This window comes from Leopardus geoffroyi, chromosome D1 (assembly GCF_018350155.1).
Source record: "Leopardus geoffroyi isolate Oge1 chromosome D1, O.geoffroyi_Oge1_pat1.0, whole genome shotgun sequence".
Taxonomy (NCBI): domain Eukaryota; kingdom Metazoa; phylum Chordata; class Mammalia; order Carnivora; family Felidae; genus Leopardus; species Leopardus geoffroyi.
This window is the reverse complement of record NC_059329.1, coordinates 68,870,445-68,891,833: the sequence shown is the minus strand read 5'-3', so window position 1 is coordinate 68,891,833 and position 21,389 is coordinate 68,870,445. Positions and strand designations below refer to the sequence as shown.

General features: G+C 51.6%; 1 protein-coding gene across 16 annotated transcripts in view; it reads right to left on the bottom strand.

Moving 5' to 3' along the window:
* The window catches only part of MICAL2 (microtubule associated monooxygenase, calponin and LIM domain containing 2), a 223,007-nt gene that overhangs the window by 56,113 nt on the left and 145,505 nt on the right, over positions 1 to 21,389 (bottom strand). For 15 of the 16 annotated variants that reach the window (XM_045484534.1, XM_045484525.1, XM_045484539.1 and 12 more), the window contains 3 exons: positions 11,241 to 11,424; positions 7,119 to 7,300; positions 1,164 to 1,238 (listed from right to left, as the gene is read on the bottom strand). In XM_045484534.1, the coding sequence (XP_045340490.1) occupies positions 1,164 to 1,238; positions 7,119 to 7,300; positions 11,241 to 11,424 (441 nt within the window). The remainder of the gene's footprint in view (positions 1 to 1,163; positions 1,239 to 7,118; positions 7,301 to 11,240; positions 11,425 to 21,389) is intronic. The other variant, XM_045484527.1, reaches the window with a different exon arrangement.

Genomic DNA, 21,389 nt, shown 5'->3' with positions numbered 1-21,389 from the left:
CCGGTAGAAGCAGAATTCTTGTAATTTGGGGAGGGGCTAGGAGGCTGAGGAAATGAAATGACTCAGGCCTTCAGTAAACATTCCCTATTCTCGTGGCCCTCACTGCCTGGGACTGCAAGATGATTCAAGAGCCATTTCAGGGTGCCCCCAGGTGAAATGGCTTGCAGGTGTGCAGCTGTGGTCCAGCTCCAGAGGCACCCATTATCCCAGCCTGACCCAAGGAAGGTTGCGGGGGGGGGGGGGGCTCGAGTCTGAGGGCTGCTGGGAGAATGACTCATGGGCCAGGAGTCAGGACTGACTCACAAGGAAGGAGCCAACTAACTAGTGCTCTGTTCCAACTTCAACAATGGTTCTTTTTAGAAACCCCTGTCTAACCCAAAGCTTTCCTGGGTCCACCTCTTCCAGAGCAAGGCCCAGGAGGGAGTGTGGGAGCAGGGGGAGACCAAAGGTGGACTTGGAAATGGACTGAGAGTCCTTGTCCCTCTCTCAGGACCGGGGACGGAATGCATGCCTGCTCCTTAAGGGCTGCAGAGCAGCACAGAGAATGTGGCCAGCCCCAGGATGCTGTGCAACCGTGTGTGTGGTTAGTGCGCCCCCTAGTGGGAGTCTAATGCATCCGCAGCAGCCCTTGGCCCTCACCCAGCCCTGCTCTTCTCTGGGACGCTGGGGTCAAAGCCTGCTCAGATGAAGCAGCAGGTGTGTGTGCCTGGGCGGGCGGGTATGTGAGTGGGTGTGGGTGTGGCTTCCTTCACTGCTTTGCCCATGACTGCATGAGATCATTTGGCTGATGCCCCCAGTCGAACTCCAGTGCCTAGAATGAAAACACATAGAGGCTCTGGGCCTCAGTTTCCTCACCTGTGTTTCAAAAATCTTGGAGCCAGTGATTGCTAAGACCCCTTCCAGGGGCAACCGTAGAGCTGTAAGGCTCCATGATTCCAGACTGAGGAGCTGAAGAGGCAGGGAAGGTCCCAAATCCTTGGAAAATGCTTCCCCGAGTCAGCAGTGGAAACAAAGCCAAACTACTATTTCTTTCCTTGCTGCTCGCATCCAGGAGCCCAGGTCAGAGAGGACACGCATGGAATGAGAACAGCTGCCCCTGAGAATGAACCAGAGGACACTGCCCCTGTCCCTCCCCACCCACTCCCAGAGAGCTCATGACTCACTGGACTGGAATTTTCTTCTGCAGCTCTGGTATTTGTTGGGAGTTACAGACTGGAAGCTATTGGCCCGGAGCAGAGCTGTGGTAGAAAAAAGAAAGGGGCAGGGGAGATGGGGAGGGAGGGAGAGTCTGTTAAACTCGCAGAATAACCACAGGGTTTTTCTCTTATGGCACATTTTGTAGACCAATAATTATAACCTACCTTTCTCAGACCACATCTCCCTGTCCCTACGACACACACCTCCAGCTTTTCATTCAGTCATTCATCGAATATGTATTGAGACCCTGCTATGTGACAGGTACTGCCATCATTCAGAAAATGCCTCAAATTATGAGCCATCATTCTAAGTCACCCATAATTAACATACGTGTGTACCTGTTTGTGTGCACACATGCATGCCCGTGTACATACATGCATTTGCCCACACGCTTGCTTGTTAACAGAGCAGTTCTTCAAAGCTGGAGTCTCACATCAATGTCCCATTTATGTAGTAGAGAAACCGGAGTTGTGCTCATTGAAGCCTGCCTGGAAGCTGCGGAGTGTTCTACCTCCTCTCCCCCTTCCCTTCCAGAGCCTTCCCGACCCTTTGGGAACCAGGATTCTGTAGGCTGTGTACTCAAGACTCTCCACCCAGCTGGGTCTTGAGAATTAGCTGAGCAATACGAACATCCCAAGACATCCCATGGTCTTGGCCATTTAGGGTGTGAGAAATGCAGATGTACCCCCTTCCTACACTGGGCCCTCAGATTTGGCCTCAGGCTCCGGGTCCCTGTGGTGGAACCTTCATACTGGAGATGTAGAATGGGGTGCCACACGTACCCCCGAATGCACACCCTGGTGGGACTGGGTGGTACGGAAGGAAAGGACACTCCGAGAGTGATGTAGGTGTGGGAGAACGGCGTAGGGAAGGTTTGGAGCCAAAGCCCAGCTCTCTCTCTCCCTCCGCCCTGCCCCCATCTCAGGAGGAAGGCCTAAGTCCCATGTCCTGCCAGGGCTCAGAGCTGGGCGTCGGTGCTCATCAGCCGGGCTGCGAGGTGCGGGCGGCAGCCACTTCCGGGGCTTCTTTTCCTGGGGACGAGATCCTCCAGCTCCTTAGACCCCTGGCTCCCCTCCTTCCCTGGCTCCACCTGGAGACAATTTGAGCCCGTTCTCTCCGGTGGCTTGCCTGTCCCACAGGCCTGCTGTCCTATCAAGCCCTGCCGTGTGGACAGGGGCAGCGTGCGGCCTCCGCATCTCACATCCTACGGATCTGGCCCGCTCCTCCCGCAGGCGCAGGTCGGGGTTGGCCAGGCCGGACAGTGCGCGTCAGGGGCGAGCAGGACTCCAGGGCAGCCGCGTCCCACTGACCTGCGCTGTCCTTTCAATCACCGAGCGGCGAAATTTCTCAAGAAACGCAGAAGACTGCTTAAAGCTCTTGTTGCTTCTCCTCGGCTTTTCTCTTTGTGGAATGAAACTTACTAGAAGTAGCTACAATTCACAAGCGATTTTTCCATCCCTGGTGTTTACAGGACACGCGTGCACACACTCCCAAAGGGTTTGGGAGGCTCTGGGAGGGAAGGGGGAGAAGAGGTAGAACTTTCTGCAGCCTCCAGGCTTCGGTGAGAGCAGCTCTGGTTTCTCTACCACACGCACACGTATTTTACCACAGCAGGAACAGCAGGGCGGGTGGCAGTGATTTGATCCAGTCGTTTTGAGCAGCACAAAGCAAGCCTGGTTCCCTTCTTTTCAGCTTATGTTTTATTTTTTATTATTTTTTTAATGTTTTATTTTATTTTTGAGAGGGAGGGAGAGAGGGAGAGAGAGAGGCAGAGAGAGAGGGAGACAGGATCGGAAGCAGGCTCTTCACTGACAGCAGAGGCTGATTCGGGGCTCGAACTCACAAACGGTGAGATCATGACCAGAGGCAGAGTCAGACGCTTAACCGACTGAGCCACCCAGGCGCCCCCAGTTTATATTTTATTTACATTTATTTTAAGGGAGCACTTTTGGAGATCTTAGTGCCTGAGTTGCTACAAAAGGAATAAGGGTAAGTATTTTGTCATATGGTGTGAATGATATCATTTTATTGTTACAAATGAGTAGTATCTTCCATAGGTCGCTGGGCCATCCTGTCATCAAATTATTGTCAGAAAAAAGTGGATAAATACCAACTTTTCTAAGCCAGAATAATTTGGGCAGTCTGCCCCCCCCCCCCCCCCCCCCCGCCCAGTTCCAATTAGCTCATGCCCAAAACCTAATACACTTGATTGATTCATTTTATTGTCTAGGTGTGCATTTTACAACACACTTATGCAGATAGGCTCTCTCGAGCTGCTCCTCTGTGATTCCCCAACGTGTAGGTCGTGGCCCTCCTGCATGGAAGCAGCTGGGGCACTTACATAAAATGCAGACACTTGGCTCTACTCCACTGAATCTGAATCTCTTGATTCACTGAGATCCACTGAATCTGAATCTCTTGAAGGTGGTGACCTAGGTATCTGCCTTTCAAACAAGATTTTTAAGAACCACTGAACTAGGTGTCTTAGGGGAGCATTACTGCACATTTTCCACTGAACCTCGATAACACAGGGCTTAAATTTTTTTTTAATGTTTTATTATTTATTTTTGAGAGAGAGAGGCAGAGCATGAACAGGGAGGGGCAGAGAGAGACACACACACACACACACACACACACAGAATCTGAAGCAGGCTCCAGGCTCTGAGCTATCAGCACAGAGCCCGATGTGGCGCTCGAACTCACAAACTGCAAGATCATGACCTGAGCTGAAGTCAGATGCTTAACCGACTGAGCCACCCAGGCTTAAATTCTATATCAGGCCACCATCTTGGTCAGGCTCTATGCTGAAGAACTTTGAAGATACAATAGGTTCCTTGATGAGCCAAGGTAGTCCCAGAAGTCTTTCTCTAAATTGTGGTAAAATATATGTAACATAAAGTTACCACTTTAACCATTTTAAAGTCTACAGCTCAGGGGCCTTAGGGACATTCACAGTGTGTAACCACCATCACCATCCATCTCCAGAACTTCTTCTACATCCCAAACTGACACTCATTAAGCTGTCACTCCCCACACTCCTATCCGCCCCACCCCCTTCAGTCATCACCATTCTGCTTTCTCTCTCTATGAATCCGGCTATTCTAGGGACCTCGTAGAAGTGGAATCATACGATGTTTGTCCTTTTGAGTCTGGCTTAGGTTCATCCATGTGGCATCGTGTCAGAATTTCATTCCTTTTTTAACACTGAATAACATTCCATTATATGAATATCACACACTTTGTTTATCTGGTCACCTGTTGTTGAATTTGGGGGCATTTCCCCCTTTGGCAATTGTAAATAACGCCGGATGGGCATAGGTGTGCAAACCAGGAGTCTTCTTAAAGCAGTATCTCGGCTTTGTTTGGCATTCCCTCAGCTCAGCTCTGAGCCATTTATCCAAGGGAACAATGTGATTCATGAAGCTCCATTAACATGCACAACATAACAACCCTACATTATCTCGTAAAATAACAGACTCGCCATAACTAGCAACACAAAACACCACACTTAGATGGTACCAGAGATCTTAACCTTACAATGTGGCCTGCCTAGCAACGATCAAAAACAGGATGCATGGAGGCGAAATCAATAAAAGATTGCCTGGACGTCATGCCGTCTATCCACTTCTCTGTCTACTCTGTATTTCATTCTGGAATCAAACTAGACTGTCAGGAACAAAACGCGTTGGCCACACTGCCTTGTTGACTTGATGCAGCCCTGTCCCCTTGGAAGAAGTGTTCCTGCTGAGCCATGTTTTGTCACCATGCCCTCACCTGCCAGCCAGGGCTGTTGCACGAGACAGCCTCGCTCAAGACAGGGACTCCTGAATCCCTCGATGCCGTCTATTTAACACGAGCTGGACAATTTCTACAGAGTGAAGCACTAGGAAAAGTGGTACCAGATCTGAAACGTGCTACAAGCCAATACGTTGTTTTGAATTATGAATATTATTATGAATAATAATTGTGTTTCCTTTCAAACTCTGGCTGCCAGAAAACTCAGAATCAAATTCATGATCCCACTAGAGCAACCGTTTAGGACTACAGCCTGCCTCGCTGGAGTCTCTAACTCCTAAACTGGTTTTGTTAACCTTGACCTTGGGGATTTATCTTTTATAGAGAGTGACATGTAATTTTGTATTATGTCTTTTTTATAACTTGCCTAAAATCCCCTGGCAACTGAGGAGAGAGGAGAAAATGGAGGGAGGGGATGAAAGGCAGGCAGGCTTCATGTCTATAAAGGAGGAGGCCGGAGCCCAGGGAGAGGAGACAGAGGCCACACATAACCGGACAGAGGCAGTCTGCACTCAGCTGGGCACAGCACAGCTAGCACTCTGTCCCCTGCATATGCTTAGCCTTTTGGACGGCACCACAGTGGTTTTTAACAAATATGTCCTGATGACAATTTGTCTTATTTTATTTAAAAAAAACTTTTAAGTTTTTTTTAAATGTTTATTTTGGGGTGGGGGAGAGTGAGAGAGAGAGAGAGACAGACAGAGAGAGAGAGAGACCGAGCATAAGTGGGGGAGGGGCAGAGAGAGAGAAGGAGACACAGAATCTGAAGCAGGCTCCAGGCTCTGAGCTGTCAGCCCGGAGTCAGACGCAGGGCTTGAACTCACAAACTGCGAGATCACGACCTGAGCTGAAGTTGGACACTTAACCCACTGAGCCACCCAGGCGCTCCAATGTGCCCTTTTTTTTTTTTTTTTTAACATTTATTTATTTTTGGGACAGAGAGAGACAGAGCATGAACGGGGGAGGGGCAGAGAGAGAGGGAGACACAGAATCGGAAACAGGCTCCAGGCTCTGAGCCATCAGCCCAGAGCCCGACGCGGGGCTCGAACTCACGGACCGTGAGATCGTGACCTGGCTGAAGTCGGACGCTTAACCGACTGCGCCACCCAGGCGCCCCAATGTGCCCTTTTTTAAAAAGGCTCACAGGGGAGGGTAAATCCAGAACTTCCAGGAGGCCGGCCACCACCACTCGGGTTTTCCTGTGAAACCAAGCCTTGGGAGATTGTTTCTCGGTTCCGGCGGAAGTTCTGCTCTCGGCCACCAGAGGGGTGTGCAGGACAAGCTGAGTACCCGCTCCCCCAGGGCAGTGAAGCTGTTGGTGCCTCAGGTGGGAAATTTCTGTGAGCCTGCTTCTTCCCAGCCCCGAGGTCACAAGTTACTGTTGACTGAATCAAAACATTCAATTCAACGCCACCTTTATTAACACAAGCTGGGCTGCTAAAGGCAACGACTTTTTAGGGTGCGGAGGGCCCCAGCACGGAGCCACACCGATTACCAGCCGTGAGACCTAGGGAAAACACAGTGTGTTTGCTCACAGGTAAAATGGTGAGCTTACCGGCCCCAGCGGGGTTGTCCTGAGGATGCCATGCGGCCATGTTTGGGAAAACCAAACAGGTACTTAATGAGAGTGTATTTATTCCTGCGCAGGTCAAGTTTTAGTGCATGCCACGTGTCCCAAGCGCTGCTGATGGCCCTGTGCTGTCCCCAGGGGCCCCCAGGGAAGCTGTGCCACCCAGATGGCTGTGGTCCATGCACTGAGCCCCATCTTTCTCTAGTGGGGCTATGGAATGCCCTAAAGAGATATCAAAGAGGAGACTGCTCCAGGCGAGAGGGTGCCGGGGCTCCCCTTATCTCTGCCAGCCCGGCACACACCGCAGCCAGTCAAGCCCCTCTGCCATACACCCTACTTGACATTCCAAAGCTTCTTATGGAGCAAGAGGCTGGGCCTGGGTCCAGTCCCCTCACCCCCACATATACCCTGGCCTCACTGCCTCTGAGCCTGAGGGCTGGGCCTACTGGCCCCTCATTCTCCGTGAGGAAACAGGGTCCAGGGGGGCTCTCCGCTCCCTCCCTGTGCCCCAGGATCAAGCAAGCCTGGCTCCCACCCAGGCGGGCTGTCTGCTTACCTTGCACAGCTTGGGGCTCCTCAGGGCAGTGTGGAGAGACTTCTCTGGTCGGGGCCTCCCTCAGGGAGCTGTGCCTGGTGAGGGGCTGCGGTAGGGGTGGGGGCTCTGGCCGCCGGGGCCTTTCCTCACGGGGCTCTGCACTGGAGGCCTCGCTGCCACTGCAGTCTGGCTCTGCCTCAGAGCTGGAGGAACAAGGGGAGACAGTGGGTAAGCGGAGGGCCTAATAGTTCACCCCCCAGGCCCACAGCGTGTCCTGCCCATCAGTGTGGCCAACAGACCACGGGGCTCTGGGGGAAGACAGTGGTGTAGTTACCTCAGGCGTGGTTATCGCCCCCCCTCCCACCTTCATATGAAGTCCTAACCCCTCATGCCTCAGAATGTGACTGTATGTAGGTATAGGGTCTATAAAGAGGCAATTGAGTTCAAATGAGGTCATTAGGGTGGACCCTCATCCACTATGACTGATGTCCTTCGAGAAGAGATTTGGACACAGACAGGCATAGATGGGAAACACCATGTGCACATGAAGCCAGCCGTCCTCAAACTGAGGAGAGGGCCCTGGAACAGAACATTCCCCCTCACGGCTCTTGGAAGGAACCAACAAGCCTGCCGACGTGTTGATCTTGGACCTCCGGCGTCCAGAACTATGAGAGAGTACATCTCTGTTGTTTAAGCCGCCCTGGCTGTGGTACTTTCTGGGGCCCTAGCCAACAAATATAAGCACGGACCCAAGCAGGACGAAGCCCAGCAAACATATGCCGATGTGCTTGCACGAAGGTGGGTCCTCCTACGTTCAGGATCCTTGAGCAGGATTCCTTGGCTCTCCGGGGTAAGATGAGCTTATCATTTAGGACCTGGGCCTAAACCTTCAGGCATTTCAATGCTGCTTGTGTCCTGTGGGAATTGATGGGGGAAAGAGAGGACTAGTGGGTTGGAGGGAGAGTATTTTTCTGGGTCTTAGATGACTGGCAGGAATTCAAGTGGCAGAAAAGTAGAAGCAGTGTATCCTTAGGCAGCAGGGATAGCAAAAACACAGTCCCTCCCCCCCACCCCCGCCCCCGCCTGGGGCTTGGGGGAGGCACAAACCTGTAGGGCTGTGAATTTAATGACCACTTGTATTTATTCTCTATGTATATAAGTCCAGCCTGTGTGTGTCCTTTGGGGCACTGGTCCTTCTCCATCTGTGTACCCTGGTGGACTCTCCATCCATCCTGGTGCCCAAGCATGCCGGTCATGGCAGTTCAGTGCTCTTTACTGATTAGTCCCAGAGGTGCAATGCAAAGTGAACCGTACCCATTGGAGGTCTACCTTGAGATCTTGGTACATGGGCATGGACTGATGGATGTGGGCTGAGGCCCTCAGCAGCTGAGAGTTCCACATGTGGATACAGCCTCTCTGGGGATGGTTGTAAATCCGCTGTAAGAGGGGCAGCAGTGGAGAGTGGTTGTTTGAGTTTCTGGTTCCAACCTTGCCTGGAGAGAGAACTACCTTTGGACTTCCCAGTTAAAGGAACCGAAGTATTTGCTTTGTTAATTAGGCTGGGTTGAGTTGGGTTTCTGCCTCTTACGATGGACATGGTCCAGTCTAATTGAGGCCCAGAAGGCTGTGAGAACTGGGGCAGGGCCTTCCTTCTCACCTCAGTGAGCACCAAGGGCACTCCAAGGCAGTGGCTCTCATGCAGACATGTGTCACAATCACCTGTGGGACTTACTAAAATGTATCTTCCTAGGCCCTCTTTCAAGAGTCAGAAGACACCAGACCTCATGAATAGTTATCTACACTGCAGTATCCATTTTCTCTCCTCACATCCCTCCCACATCTACTCCAATCAGGTTTCTGATCCTCTTGTTGGAAAATCCAGAGGTCAATTCTCCATTCTCATCCGAAACAGTGAGCCACCCCCTCCTTCTCGAAACTTCTCCTTTCTCCTCTCAGCTTCCACAACGCAGCCTCCGTTAGTTTCTCTCCTTCCTGTGGGTTTTGCCAGCCCCTTCTCTGCTTGCCCAGTGATTGTTCAAATGTCCTGGGGCTCTCCTCCAGGCTCAGCTCTTCTTTATCTGTGAGAAGATATTCTTACTCCACAGGTAACTCATCGGCATCCTTGGTTTCATAGGCTCCATATGCCACTGGCCCCGAAATCATGGTCTTCAGCCCTGCCTCCCAGACACCTCTCTGTTCTCCTGCTTGCTTGACATCTGCATGAAGACTTCTGATAGACATCTCAACCCCCCCACTCCCCGACCAGGTCCAAAACAGAACTCTTTTCTCCACAAACCTGCATCTTCCCTGATATCTTCTCCTCCTCAAGGCTACTCTAGAAACAATGGCACCTTTCATCCAGTCCCTCAGATCAAAGTCTGGGAGCCACCCTTCAACTCTCTCTTACCTTCACATTCAGTCCATCAGCATATCTTCTCCTCTGCTCCTGACTGTGGCCCAAGTTTCTCATCTCTTACTGGAGCCACAGGCTCCCACCTGGCCTCCCTACATCTGCTCCTATCTATCTCTGCTCCATGCATTTTCCATACCAAGGCCTGCTGATCTTTGGATATTGGAAATGAGATGTCTCTTTCTGACTTAAGAGTTACCTAATGGCTTTCAATTAGACCTAGAATAAAATTTGAACTCCATGCCCTGTCTTACTAAACCTTACTCCTGCCTTACTTTCGGGTATCGTACTCTTCCCTCATTGTATGCCAGCCACATCAGAAGACACTGGGCCACACTCACCCAGAGGCCTATGTACTAGCGTCCCACTGCTTGGATGCCACTTCTCTCAGTCTTCACATGGCGGTCCCTTCTTGTCAACAATTCTCAGCTTGAATGTCACCTCCTCATGGAGGCTGTGGTAGATTGTTGGCAAAAAACAGTTGCAATCATCCCCTCCTGGATCCACACCCTTTTTCAATGGACCTTTGTAGCTCCTCCCATAATGGTGGAGCCAATTTCCCTACCCCTTGAATCCTGGCTGGCCTTGTGACTTGCTGTGGCCATTCTAATGTGATAGGGGTAGCCAAGACCTCAAGAGATTTTGCACATTCTGCTTTCTCATGGGACAATGTGAATAAGCTTGGGCTGCCTGTTGGAGGAGGAAAGACCCATGGCCAACAGCCCCCTGGAACCCCAGCTGACAGTTAGCCATGCTCCAGAAGCAAGTGGGACCCTGCTGGCCCAAATTCACGAGGGAGCTCACTGAGACCAGAAGAACTGCAGGGCTGAGCCTGCTAGCCCACAAAATCCTAAGTGTAATAAACAGTGGTTGTTTGACGCCCCAACCTTTGGAGTGTTTCGTTACTCAGCATGATTGTGAGAATAGGTAACTGATAGAAGAGACCTTTTCTGGCCACCTATTCTAAAGTAGCTGACAAGTCACTTTCTATCATACACTCTTATTTTATCCTTCTAGCAGGAACATATGAGATATTTTTCCTGTTAACTATTTGCTTGTTTGCTGGCTGTCTACCCAATTTGAAAGAAAGCCCTGTGAGAGCAAGGCCTTTGTCTTATGTTGGTGACTGCTATGCCCTCAGAGTCTAGAACATAATGAACAATCAGTACATATTGCTGGTTGACCTCCTGAATGAATTCAGCATCCCGGGGAGGCCTGGAGTCTGCACTCCTAACGACCACTCTGCGTGGTTCTGGTATTGGTGGGAAGGATGGCATTCTGAGAAATACGCGTCTAGGGAAGCAGAGATTCACTTCTCGTGCCTCTTCCAGTCCCCAGCCTAGCCTCCCCATCACCATGCATTGCCATCTTACATTTTACTGTGACAGTGACACCCACTCGGCACCCCGTGATGCAGCCATCATGACAATTGCCTTTTGGAGAGAAGACAGTGGGGCCAGAGCCTGTCCCTTCTCTGAGAAAATAGCAACTGCTAACACTTAACAGTGTTTATGATGTGCCAGGCATTGTTCCATACACTTTCCATATATTAATTGTTAGATTCTTACAACTGTCCATGAGAAAGGTGTTATAATTGTCCCCATTTTAGGGATGAGCACATAGAGGTATAGAGAGGCCACACTGCCAGTGAATGGAGAGAAGGCCAGCCTCTAAATGCTGTCCTCCTTGTCCAGTCCCTCTTCTGTCCCCAGCCTGCAGCAGCCTGAGCATACCTGCTGTCATCACTGTTGACCAGCACACACACAGCCATCATGTCTTGTCCAACTACGTCCTCCCCAGGGCTGATCCTCACTGAGGTCCACTCAGAAGGCAGGAGAGAGATGGCTCCACCTTCCACATCACTGGGCTCTGGCTCCAGAACACTCTTGGGCTTCTTGGGGGAGGTTGGCTCATCTGCTGGGAGGAGAAGAGGGTCTAGAGAGATGGCGTGAATAAACAGGCCCTGCAGGGTACCTGCTCCCCCGTCCAGAAGCTTGGGAACCCTGCTGGGGGCAGGGGGTAGGCAGGGCAGCAGGACTTACGTCTACTTGGATACTCCAAGACTGACCTTCTTGTCGTCTGTACCATGGTGGGATTCCCACCACTTAGCCCAGCAGGTGCCCCGGCATTTAGAGCACACCTTTGTGTATAGGGCATGAATGCACATATCTATCTCGCTTAATCCCACAGGAGGGTCCTGAAATGTTTGAAGGGCCCACCTCAAGCCCACCAGCCTCTGGACTGCTATTGTCAAAATCACAGTGTCCACCATGCTGCTGATCCCAGTGGCAACTTCTTAATTCTTGTCTTGACATATCAGCAGCATTTGACCCAGCAAATCATTCCCTCCTTCTAGAAGCAGCTCTCCTCTCAGCTTTCAGGATAGCACAGCCTCGTTCCCTTCCCCTCACTGGCTGTCTCCTTCTCTTCTTGTTTCTGTGCTAGTTCCACCTTTTCCCCCTGACCTGGGGGATACTGGAAGGCTCCAGGGCTGTTTTTGAATCTCTTCTTTTACCTACACTCATGCCAGTGATAATCTCGTCTGGTCTCCTGGGTTCAAATAACCCCAGATAACAACGACTCATACCTCCATTTATATTTCCAGCCTAGTCATTTCCCCTGAATCTAGACTTATATATCCCACTGCTTACTTGGCACCACCACGTAGATGTCTAGCAGACACATCAAGCTCATGACCAAGTGGAGCTCTTCATCCCCACTGCTCCCCAGTCCTGCTTTCCCCCACAGCCCTCCCCATCTCGGTAGATGGCAACCTTGGCCTTCCAGCTGCTCAAGTCAAATGTTTTCGTGGCATCCTTGATGTCTCTTTTCTTTCATTCTTCACTCAAGCTATCAGTGAATCCGGTTGGCTCTACCTTCAAAATATGTCAGGAATCTAGTCATCCATCACCACCTCCTCTGCTATCACCCTGGCCCTAGCCACCATTATCTTTTGCCTGGATTATAGAAACAGCCTCTGCAGGTCTCCCCACTTTCCCTCTCACCATGCACCCCTTCAGTTTTCTTAAAACAGCCACCCAACTCACTGTTAAATATAAGATCATGCTCCCCTGTTCAATACCCTCCAGTGGACCCTGTGACCTCACCTCCCACTACTGCCCCACTGTCTCTGCTCTGACCATGTCCCCCCATCTTGGCCCCTTGCACCGATCTTGCCTCTTCCCAGGAGATGCTGTCCCTGGACAGCTTCCTGCAAGGCTCGCTCTCTCACTGCTTCAAGTCTTTGGTCAGATGGCACCTTCTCCATGAGGCCTACCCTGTCATCCTATTTTAACTGCAAACATGCCCTGAGCGTTCTCCATTCCTCTTTATTTTTATTCGCAACACGTCTCACCTTCTAATGATCTCTACAACTTTCTCATTCATTTTGCTTTATTATCTCTCTCTCGTGACTAGAATATAGGCAGTGATCTTTGTCTGTTTGGTTTCTTGCTAGAATTGTAGCTGGTAAGGAGTAGATGCTCGATGAATACCTGTTGAATGATCAGTGAACCAATGACCAAAACAGGCAGCCTGAGGCCCAGTTCCATCTTGGCCATGAACTAGCTGGGCAACCCCTTCTCTGGTCTCAGTGGGGCAGATGTGCTTTCTCCTTTCTAAGGCCGACACCGCACTTGCACTTGGCTTCCTCCCCGCCCACCCCCTCCAGCGGTCATTACCTTCTCTTCCCTGTGTCCCAGACTTCTGTCTCGATTGGACCTTTTCCATCAGTATTTGCATGTGCTGGAGCCTCTCCCATTTTAAGACAACTATTTTTAACCCAATTCCCATGCCCGCCCCCCCTTGCCAACTCTTCTTCCTCTTCTCCCTTTCCAGCCAATCTTGGGAGAATTGGCTACACTCGCTTCTCCACTTGTTCACCTACTATCACCCAGCTTCTCAATCCCTGTAATCCTGCCCATGCCTCTGCCACTTCCCAAACTGCTTCAAAGTCCCCCCATGCCCTCCTTAGTGCTAAGTCCAATTCACAAGTATTTGGGGTCCTCCTGCAGCCGCTGCCGCCCTCACCCCTCCCTGCTCTGGGGACACATTCTCTCACTGCCTCCCTGGCTGCATCCAACCCCTAAGTGCTAGGTTCTTCATGCCTCCACCTGGGAGAGGCTAGCTACTCCATAGCTGTGTTTACCATCTGTGAAGATAACTCAACACATTTCTTATTTTTATGTTTTGAAATATTATATAGGCCAATCAAAAACACGTGTGCAGGCAGATGCGGTCAGTAGGTTGTCAGTTGGCCACTCCTTGCATATGGGCATGCTTGCCTGTGCACACACATGCGCACACCTCTGCACAGGTGTGGCCGTGGATGGGAGGCACGGGGGGGAGTAGGGGTGAAATTGGATGCTTGGCTGTATCGTAGTAGCAGCAGTAATAATAGAGGCAGCTTACTTTTACTGAGCACTTTTATGGAGAACTATTTAAGTGTTTAACATGTATCAAGTCTATTAAACTTCACAGAGCCCTCTAAGACAAGTATTATTATCCCCATTTTGCTGCTGAAAAAAAAAGCAGGTGCACAGAGAGGTTAAGACACTGGCACATGGTCATGTATTTCATCAGAGGACAGGGACTAGTCTGCATGGCTGTGAGCAGAACAGAACCATGGACGCCAATGTGCGTGACCTTTATTCTGGGAGTTTGGGCTGGAGTATGTTCCCAGTTTTTTTCCCCTTCCCCACAACAGAGCCATGCTTTGTCCTGTGATTTTGCGGCCCTTCCTACTAGGGCAGGTAGGTGTGCTTCCCTGCCCAACTGACATGAGGCTTGGCTGGGACACTTGCTTTGGCCAGTGCAAATGAGCAGATGTGACGTGAGCAGTGGCTTCAAATGGCCTTGCTGTTTGGCTAGCCCACTCACATTCTTGCTAGTCTGCCATGAGAAGAGTTTGTCCCAGATGGCCACTGCCCCTTCGGCTTAGGTCCCTGGCTGTGGGCACGTGGAACGAGCCTGGAGCCTGGCCCGACCAATCCCATGGGAGCTCAGGCCACCCTTAAACCTGCAGCCTGAAGCAGAGCCACTCAGCCAACCCACAGGCCTGTGAGCAGGAAAAATAGATGCTACAAGCCCTTGAGATTTGGAAGTCTTGTTACGCACAATTACTGTAGCAGAGACCTGACTGTCTACCTGGTTTCTATCTGAGTATAGGTGCGTGTGCCAGAGCCAGAACCACAAATATTGTGGTTGACTATACATAGTCAACAGGTGCTACTTGGCCACCTCTGATCCAGACCTGGGCTCGGGGTTTAGAAACCAATCAGCCATGCTCTCTCTGCCTTCAAGGTTCTTTTCCTGTCCCACAGGGGAGATAAGGCATATTCATACATAGTTGCATTACCAGGTAGACGGTCTGAGAGCAAGGCGGGATAAGGTGGAAGGGGAGGGAGATCAGCCTTCTGTACAATAAACACTGGGTTTAAGGCACCATTTTGCTGGGTTAAGGACAAGTCGGTTCTGATCAGAGAAGAGAGAGGTGGTGCCCCATGGGACGGACGTCTGTGAACAAAAGCAATGTGGGAAAGTATTGCCATCTGCGTGGGAACAGAAAATAACCCTGTTTAGCTGGAGGGCAGGAGAGTATATAAAAGAAGCCAGTGGGAATGACTGCATGGACACTGAACCAGAAAGGGCCCTGAATGGCAAAGTGAAGAGTAGATTTCACTCCAAGAGCAACCATTGAAGGGTCGGAAGCTGACTGGTATCACCAGACTGACCTCAGAGAAAGATCGCTCTAATTACTGAGTGGAAGGTGGACTGGAGGACCCAACAGGAGGGGAGAGGGAGACTAGGAAAGGGGCTATGATAACCTGGGGGAGAACGAAAGGCTGAGCATGCACAGCCAGAAAAGAGGGGAGTGAGGCTGCTGAGAGCAGCCTGGGGGGGATCAGGTAGCTGCAGGCAGTGGAGGCAAGCTGTGCCAGGCTGTGGTAACATCACCTGGGGGACCAGCCCAGACCTACAAGGAACGCTCCAGGGGTCTGCTTTTCTCCTTCCTCCTTCTAGAGAGTTTTGGCCTGGCCAGCAGGGCTGAGAGGTGGAACGGAGTAAGGCCTTAGGCTAGCTCCCTGAGCTTCTAGAGGGCTGGGGACATGGCTGACTGATGAGCCCTCAGGACAGCAGGGCTAGCATCTTTCACCACAGAGTCCAGATAACAGTGGAGGGGCTGGGAGCACTGGGAGGTGAGGATTTTGAAAAAAGGAAGCTGGAGCTTCCTCTGATTACCACCTTATCCAGGTAAAAAGCCCCAAAGGTGGACATACTCTTCCCCTCCTTCTGCCCTCCAAGGCCTGGGCCAAAGGCTCCAGCTGGGTCTCTGGGGTTCAGTGCTATGCCCAGAAGGAGACTGCTTCACTCAAGCTTCTACTTCTAGACCCCTCTCTCATTCCCTGACAACACCCATCTGCATGCACATACCAGTAGTCCTAGCTCGAGCCGTCCTGGTACCAGCAATGGAAGTCATCAGCAATGGAAGGCAACAACGAAAGTAACACCAACTTATATTGAGTGCCATTATCAACATCCATCGTCTCTAACATCCTGACGACTTGCAAGGATGGTGCTGTCACCTTCACTGCATGAGTGCAAGAATGTGACACCCAGAAAAGAACTCAGCCGGGGCCCCCCAGTGAGTCAGCTGGATCAGTCGCCACGGGGACACGCAACGGCTGTGTCAGTGGCCAGCCCCAGGTGAGGGTCCAGCTGTGCCCACCTGCTGCCTCCCCCAGGCCTGTCTGCAACTTGTCATACGTTTTGCCTGAAGTTATGTATTTCCATAGGGAGAACCCAGGACTCCGGTGGGGCTGGGGGCTGCCAAGGAAGGAGGTGCACAGGGTGGGGGGTGAGAATGATCCAGCAGCTCCCAGAGCAACTGCGCCCGGCCTCTTGGAGGAAAGCAGCTCTGCTCCGAGCCGAGCATTTCAGTCTCCTCCCAGCGCTCCAGCCAGACACCTGATGCCTGGTGATAGAGGACACTCCAGCAGCAGAGCCAAGCTGTGTCTGTCCTCACACACCACCCCCAGCAGCCAAGTCCCAAGGCCTTTATCTGGCCAGACCCCAGCTACAGTGTCAGGGTGAGGACCCTTGGTTCTGCTGCTGAAATTGTTCCTGTTTTCTCCCCAAGACTGGAGACACTTCCACGCTCCCCCAGAACCCAGAGAGACAGCAAAGCAACATGTTCTCCTGTGTATTGTTATTAAGTCCATTTTACAGATTAGGAAACTGAGGCTCACAGGCATTATCTTCTTTGTCCAAAGTCACACAGCTCCTAACTGCCAGAGCTACTTCTGGCTCGGGGCTTGGCAAGACTCCCTCTGCTGTCTTGCACACTGTTCTCTCTGAAGAACCAAGTTTAAAAAGAGCAACGAAACTAAGTTTATCAGGATCCAGTCAGGAAAATAGAACTCAAGCCAGAAAGTTCAACAGAGGAAAGTTACTACAGGAAACTAATGACAATGGTGTCGGATGAGCCGGAAAGCCAAGTGCAGATCGGGAGACAACCCAGAGACGAGCAACAGCAGGAAGCCACCTGCTGACGGGGCGGTGGGAGGAGACGGTGAGTCCAAAGGCCAGGGCTGCCAGGCAGGAGTAAGTACCACGGGGAAGACACAGTCACTGCCCGGGATGCAGAGAATTGGAGAAATACCCTGGCCTCTCCCTTCATCCCGCCCTCCACCTTCCCACTAGTGCACCCAATGGTCAGGCCTAACAGGAAGCCAGTTGCCAGGGAGCCTGGGAAATGTAGTTTGCAGGGATTACACCTGTTCACTACAGAGCAGAGCAGGGGAAGGGCGGGGAGGATGTCTCAGAGCAAACAGGCAAATATCCAGGACACTAAGCATAGAGCGGTCTCCCCACCATCTCGTAAGGTGGACAGCAACGACTGAGGGGACACTGACAAGCCCTCAGCAGGATGGGGGAGGGGCTTGGGAAGGGGCTTGTGTCAGGCTTTCCCTCCACTCACTGCCAGGGGATGGCACAGTTGTCTATGCCAGTACCAGGGTCCCTCACAGTGCATGTACCCTTAAAGGATAAAGGCACAGGTGCCTAAAGACGGTACGGCTGCCATCCAGGCTTCGGAGAGTGACACCTCAGGGTAGACTCCCAGGAATGCCAGTTCCCAAGGGTCTTCAGGGAATGGCAAAACTGATGGTGAGCCCTGGGCCTTGGGCGTGGCTGTCCCACCCTCCCGTACTCTGGCCAGGCATCCCCAGGCCAAGTGTCTAAGCCTGTTTGTGCGCAGACGTGTGTACTCACAGGTCCACGCTCTGCTGCCCCCAACCAGGGTGGGGAGCACTACTCAAAGGGCCCCGCCTGGCCTTGGGAGCAGCCTCTGTGCAGAGACCAGCCCGAGTAAACTAAAAGCCAGCTAGGGGGAGGGCTCAGGACTCCCCAGCTGTGGGTTCCATCCTCATGGCTCAGCAGAGCCGACCTGCTCCTGCGGTGGGGCCCTCTTGCCTGCACACGAGGTCAGACAGCAGGGGAGTGCCGCCTACGGACAGACCCGGAACCTGGTGTGAGCAGCAGGGTCTCCTCCATCAGGACCAGGAGGGGAGGGGGCCCGTGGTAACTTCCCAGCAGATCAGCGGGCCCCCACACAGCCAGCTTTTTCTCCTTTTCTTTTGCTAATAGCAGCAGATTTAGGGCCTTAGTCCTCAGACCTCCATTCTCTTCTTCCTCCTCCTCACGCCACAATGGGTGCTGTGTCAGGCCAGCTCTGCGCCTCTAACTTTGGGCACAGCCAGTACCCTATATGCAAGTTTCTCTGAATGACGTTGGGGGTGGAGAACTCTAAGTTTCTGGGTAGGAACCCTAACAGCAACCCAGGGAAGCAGGAAGGGAAACAGCCTTGGGGCCCACAGGCCTTCCGTCCTGCACACGCCCCATGGCCGGGTGGCAGGCCATCCCGGTGCGCCACAGCTCACCTCAGGGCAGATGGGAATGGCAGACATGGCTGCCAGGCCCGGATGAAGTCCTCACAGCCCCAGGGACGTGCCAGGCCTGGCTGGGCCTCATGCGGGTGGGAATGGGAAGAGAGAACTGATCTTCTGGCACTGCTAGGTCTCCCAAGATTGAGAAGTTGGCTTCTTTGTCTGGGTGAGGTGTGTGTGAGGGGGGGTTACCCCTCTTCCTTGGTCCCCCTGCTGCCTGCCCTCTTGTGGTCTCAATGAGAGACACTTGCAGGATGACTCGACTCAGGAGGTCAAAGGCACGTTGAGCAAATCACATGCCAGGCGTGGGGGCCGAGCCTGCCCCACCCCACCTCTTGTCTCAGAGCTGCCACCTGGATTCCTGTATCAGAATGCCAGGAGAGGGAGACGATGTGTGTGGCTCCGTGGCCTGGGCCTTGACACCCAAGGGGATCTCGCTGGAGCCGCTTTCTGCTGCTCCACCGGTCACCCAGTTCTGCGAGAGATGCTGTGTGAAGATCACCTCCCCGCCCCCGAAAGGCAAGAATGCAAGTCGAACCTCCCCTCTCCCAATCAAAGGGCTCTGTGAACACAGCAGGACACACAATGTCACATGTCATTCTGAGCCATGAATCGATGCCAGCAAGACCTTCTCAAGCCCAAGACGGCAGCAGACTCTGCGGTTTGAGGTCCAGCCCAGAAGGTAGGGCTTTTATCTGTTCTGCAAAAACTTATCAAGGGTCCAGTATGCATCAAGCACTGTTCTACCAGTGGGAATTATAGGAGTATCCGAAAGAGACAGAGATCTCTGCCCTCCAGGAGCTTATGTTCTGGCAAGGAAGGATATATAAGCAATAACCATAATCAGTAAGTGAATTACATGATATGGTCATGGGTGATCATTTCTATGAACACCTGACTAGTAAGTGGGGTAGGGGGGGGATCAGGACAGCTGGGGGTATGGATTGCAGTATTAACGGGAGATCTCCCTGGGAGGGAGACAAGGGAACAAAGAGCTAAATGAAGGGTGGGGTCAGCTGTACAGATACTAAAGGGTGTTCTGGGCAGAGGAAACAGCCAGTGCAAATGCTCTAAGACAGAACGTGCCTGGTGTTCAAGGAGGCCAGTGTGGCTGGGACACAGTATACGAGAGAGAGCAGGAGGAGAGTAGGTCAGAAAACAGGGGCCAGACCATCCAGAGCCATCTGAGCCCATTACATGTACTGGTTTTTGCTCTGAGTGAGCTGGGAAGCCGCCGGAAAGTTCTGAGCAGAGGACAGATCTAAGCACTGGAAGGATTACTCTAGGATTGTGTTGAAAATAGGTTGAGCAGAACCCAGGAGGCCATGTTGGAGGCCACTGCAGTAACTCCAGAAGAGAGAACAGTGGCTGAGGCTGGGGAGGTAGCATGGGGATGTCGACAAGGGGACAGATTCTGGCTGGATGTGAGGCCAAGTGAAAGAGCCATCAAGAATGATTCCAAGCCTTTGAACTAAGCAAGGGGAAAGATGGAATTGCTGTGCCCAGAGACTGAAGGCCAAGGGTAAATTCTGTTCAGGGGAAGATTATGAGCGGGAGGTGGATATTTAGGTTGGAGACTCTTGGTAGAATCTAAGTAGAGATGTCAAGTAGGCAGCCAGAGCCAGGCTAGAGCCCAGCTCCCTTTTTGCGGAGACTCAGGAATTCATTAAGCCAAACCACAGTCTTGCTGGCAGGTGGCAGGGGAAAGAAGGGGGCTCCAGAGCAGAGGCTGGGTTGTCTGAGGGAGGTGACCAGTTGCCTTCAAGAAGGCTGGGAGATCAGAACACTGGAGAAAAATAGAGGGTGCTGCCTAGTGTGAATGGAGACCTCTGTTGAATCTCCAACCTAAAGATGCCCCGTGCAGCACACTCTGAGCTCCAGCTGATACAGAATGCTCAAGAAAGTCTCCCTCGGGCCTTCCCTGCTGCACAAAACCAGGAAGGTGCTTATCTAGAACTCAGCCAGAGAGTTCTTGCTGCCCTGAGAGCCCGGTTGGGCATGTTCACCGATTCTGCCGCCACAAAACCCTAAGCCAGGGGCATCAGTTCACAGGAGGGGCTTGCCCAATACCACTAGTCCATACAAAGCGCTGGAGTCAAGGCTGGGTCTTTGGCCAGCTCCAGGACCTCCCCAAGGGCCAAGGCTCTCCTGAGAGCAGCATCTAATTCCTGGCCGGGGCCTGGTGACTCTCTGTTCCTTCACAGTTGAAGATGTTGCTCTAGCTCACCTGCCTAGCATCAGAGAGCTCCTTTAATGTCAAGGTTACCTTCAAGGTGGCCACAAGGAGGTGAAGAGCTAATGAGGGACTGCCCATGAGCTGCTTGGCCCCAAGCCCAGCAGGGAGGAAACGCTCAATCAATAACAGCTGGCCCTGGAGCAGTAAAAGCAGCAGTCACTTCTTTTACTTATTTAAGGGATTAAAGAAAAAGCTGTAAAAGTGAATGAGTTCACAGAAATAAAGGAGAACAGCCCACCCACTCAGCCTGACCCACTTGCTCTACTTAATATTCAGGTTATGGGGAGATTGGTTTCTTTGGCTGGATCATTTCTTTAGGATAAATTCCCTGGGGTAGGATTACTGCGCCAAAAGGTCAGAGTTCTTTTATGGATCTTAATAATTGTTGCCATATTGCTTTCTAGAAAAGACGGTCCTCGTTTACTTTTTACCCAAGACTATTTTTTTTTTGTTTACAATCTACACCACTTTCTTCTTTAGTAATTCAGTGGGAACGAGATAATTTACATTCCTTTGAATGTAATTATTTTTAAATGCTTGCTCTTTCTTTTTTAGCATTTACCTTTTAAGTTTCCTGGAGTGAGAATTGTCTATTCATGGCCTTTGCACATTTATCATTGGTCTTTTATCAACAAATATTAACTGATCACCTACACTGTGCAAGGTACTTGGGAACACCTCCTTTGCATCAACTTTTTAAA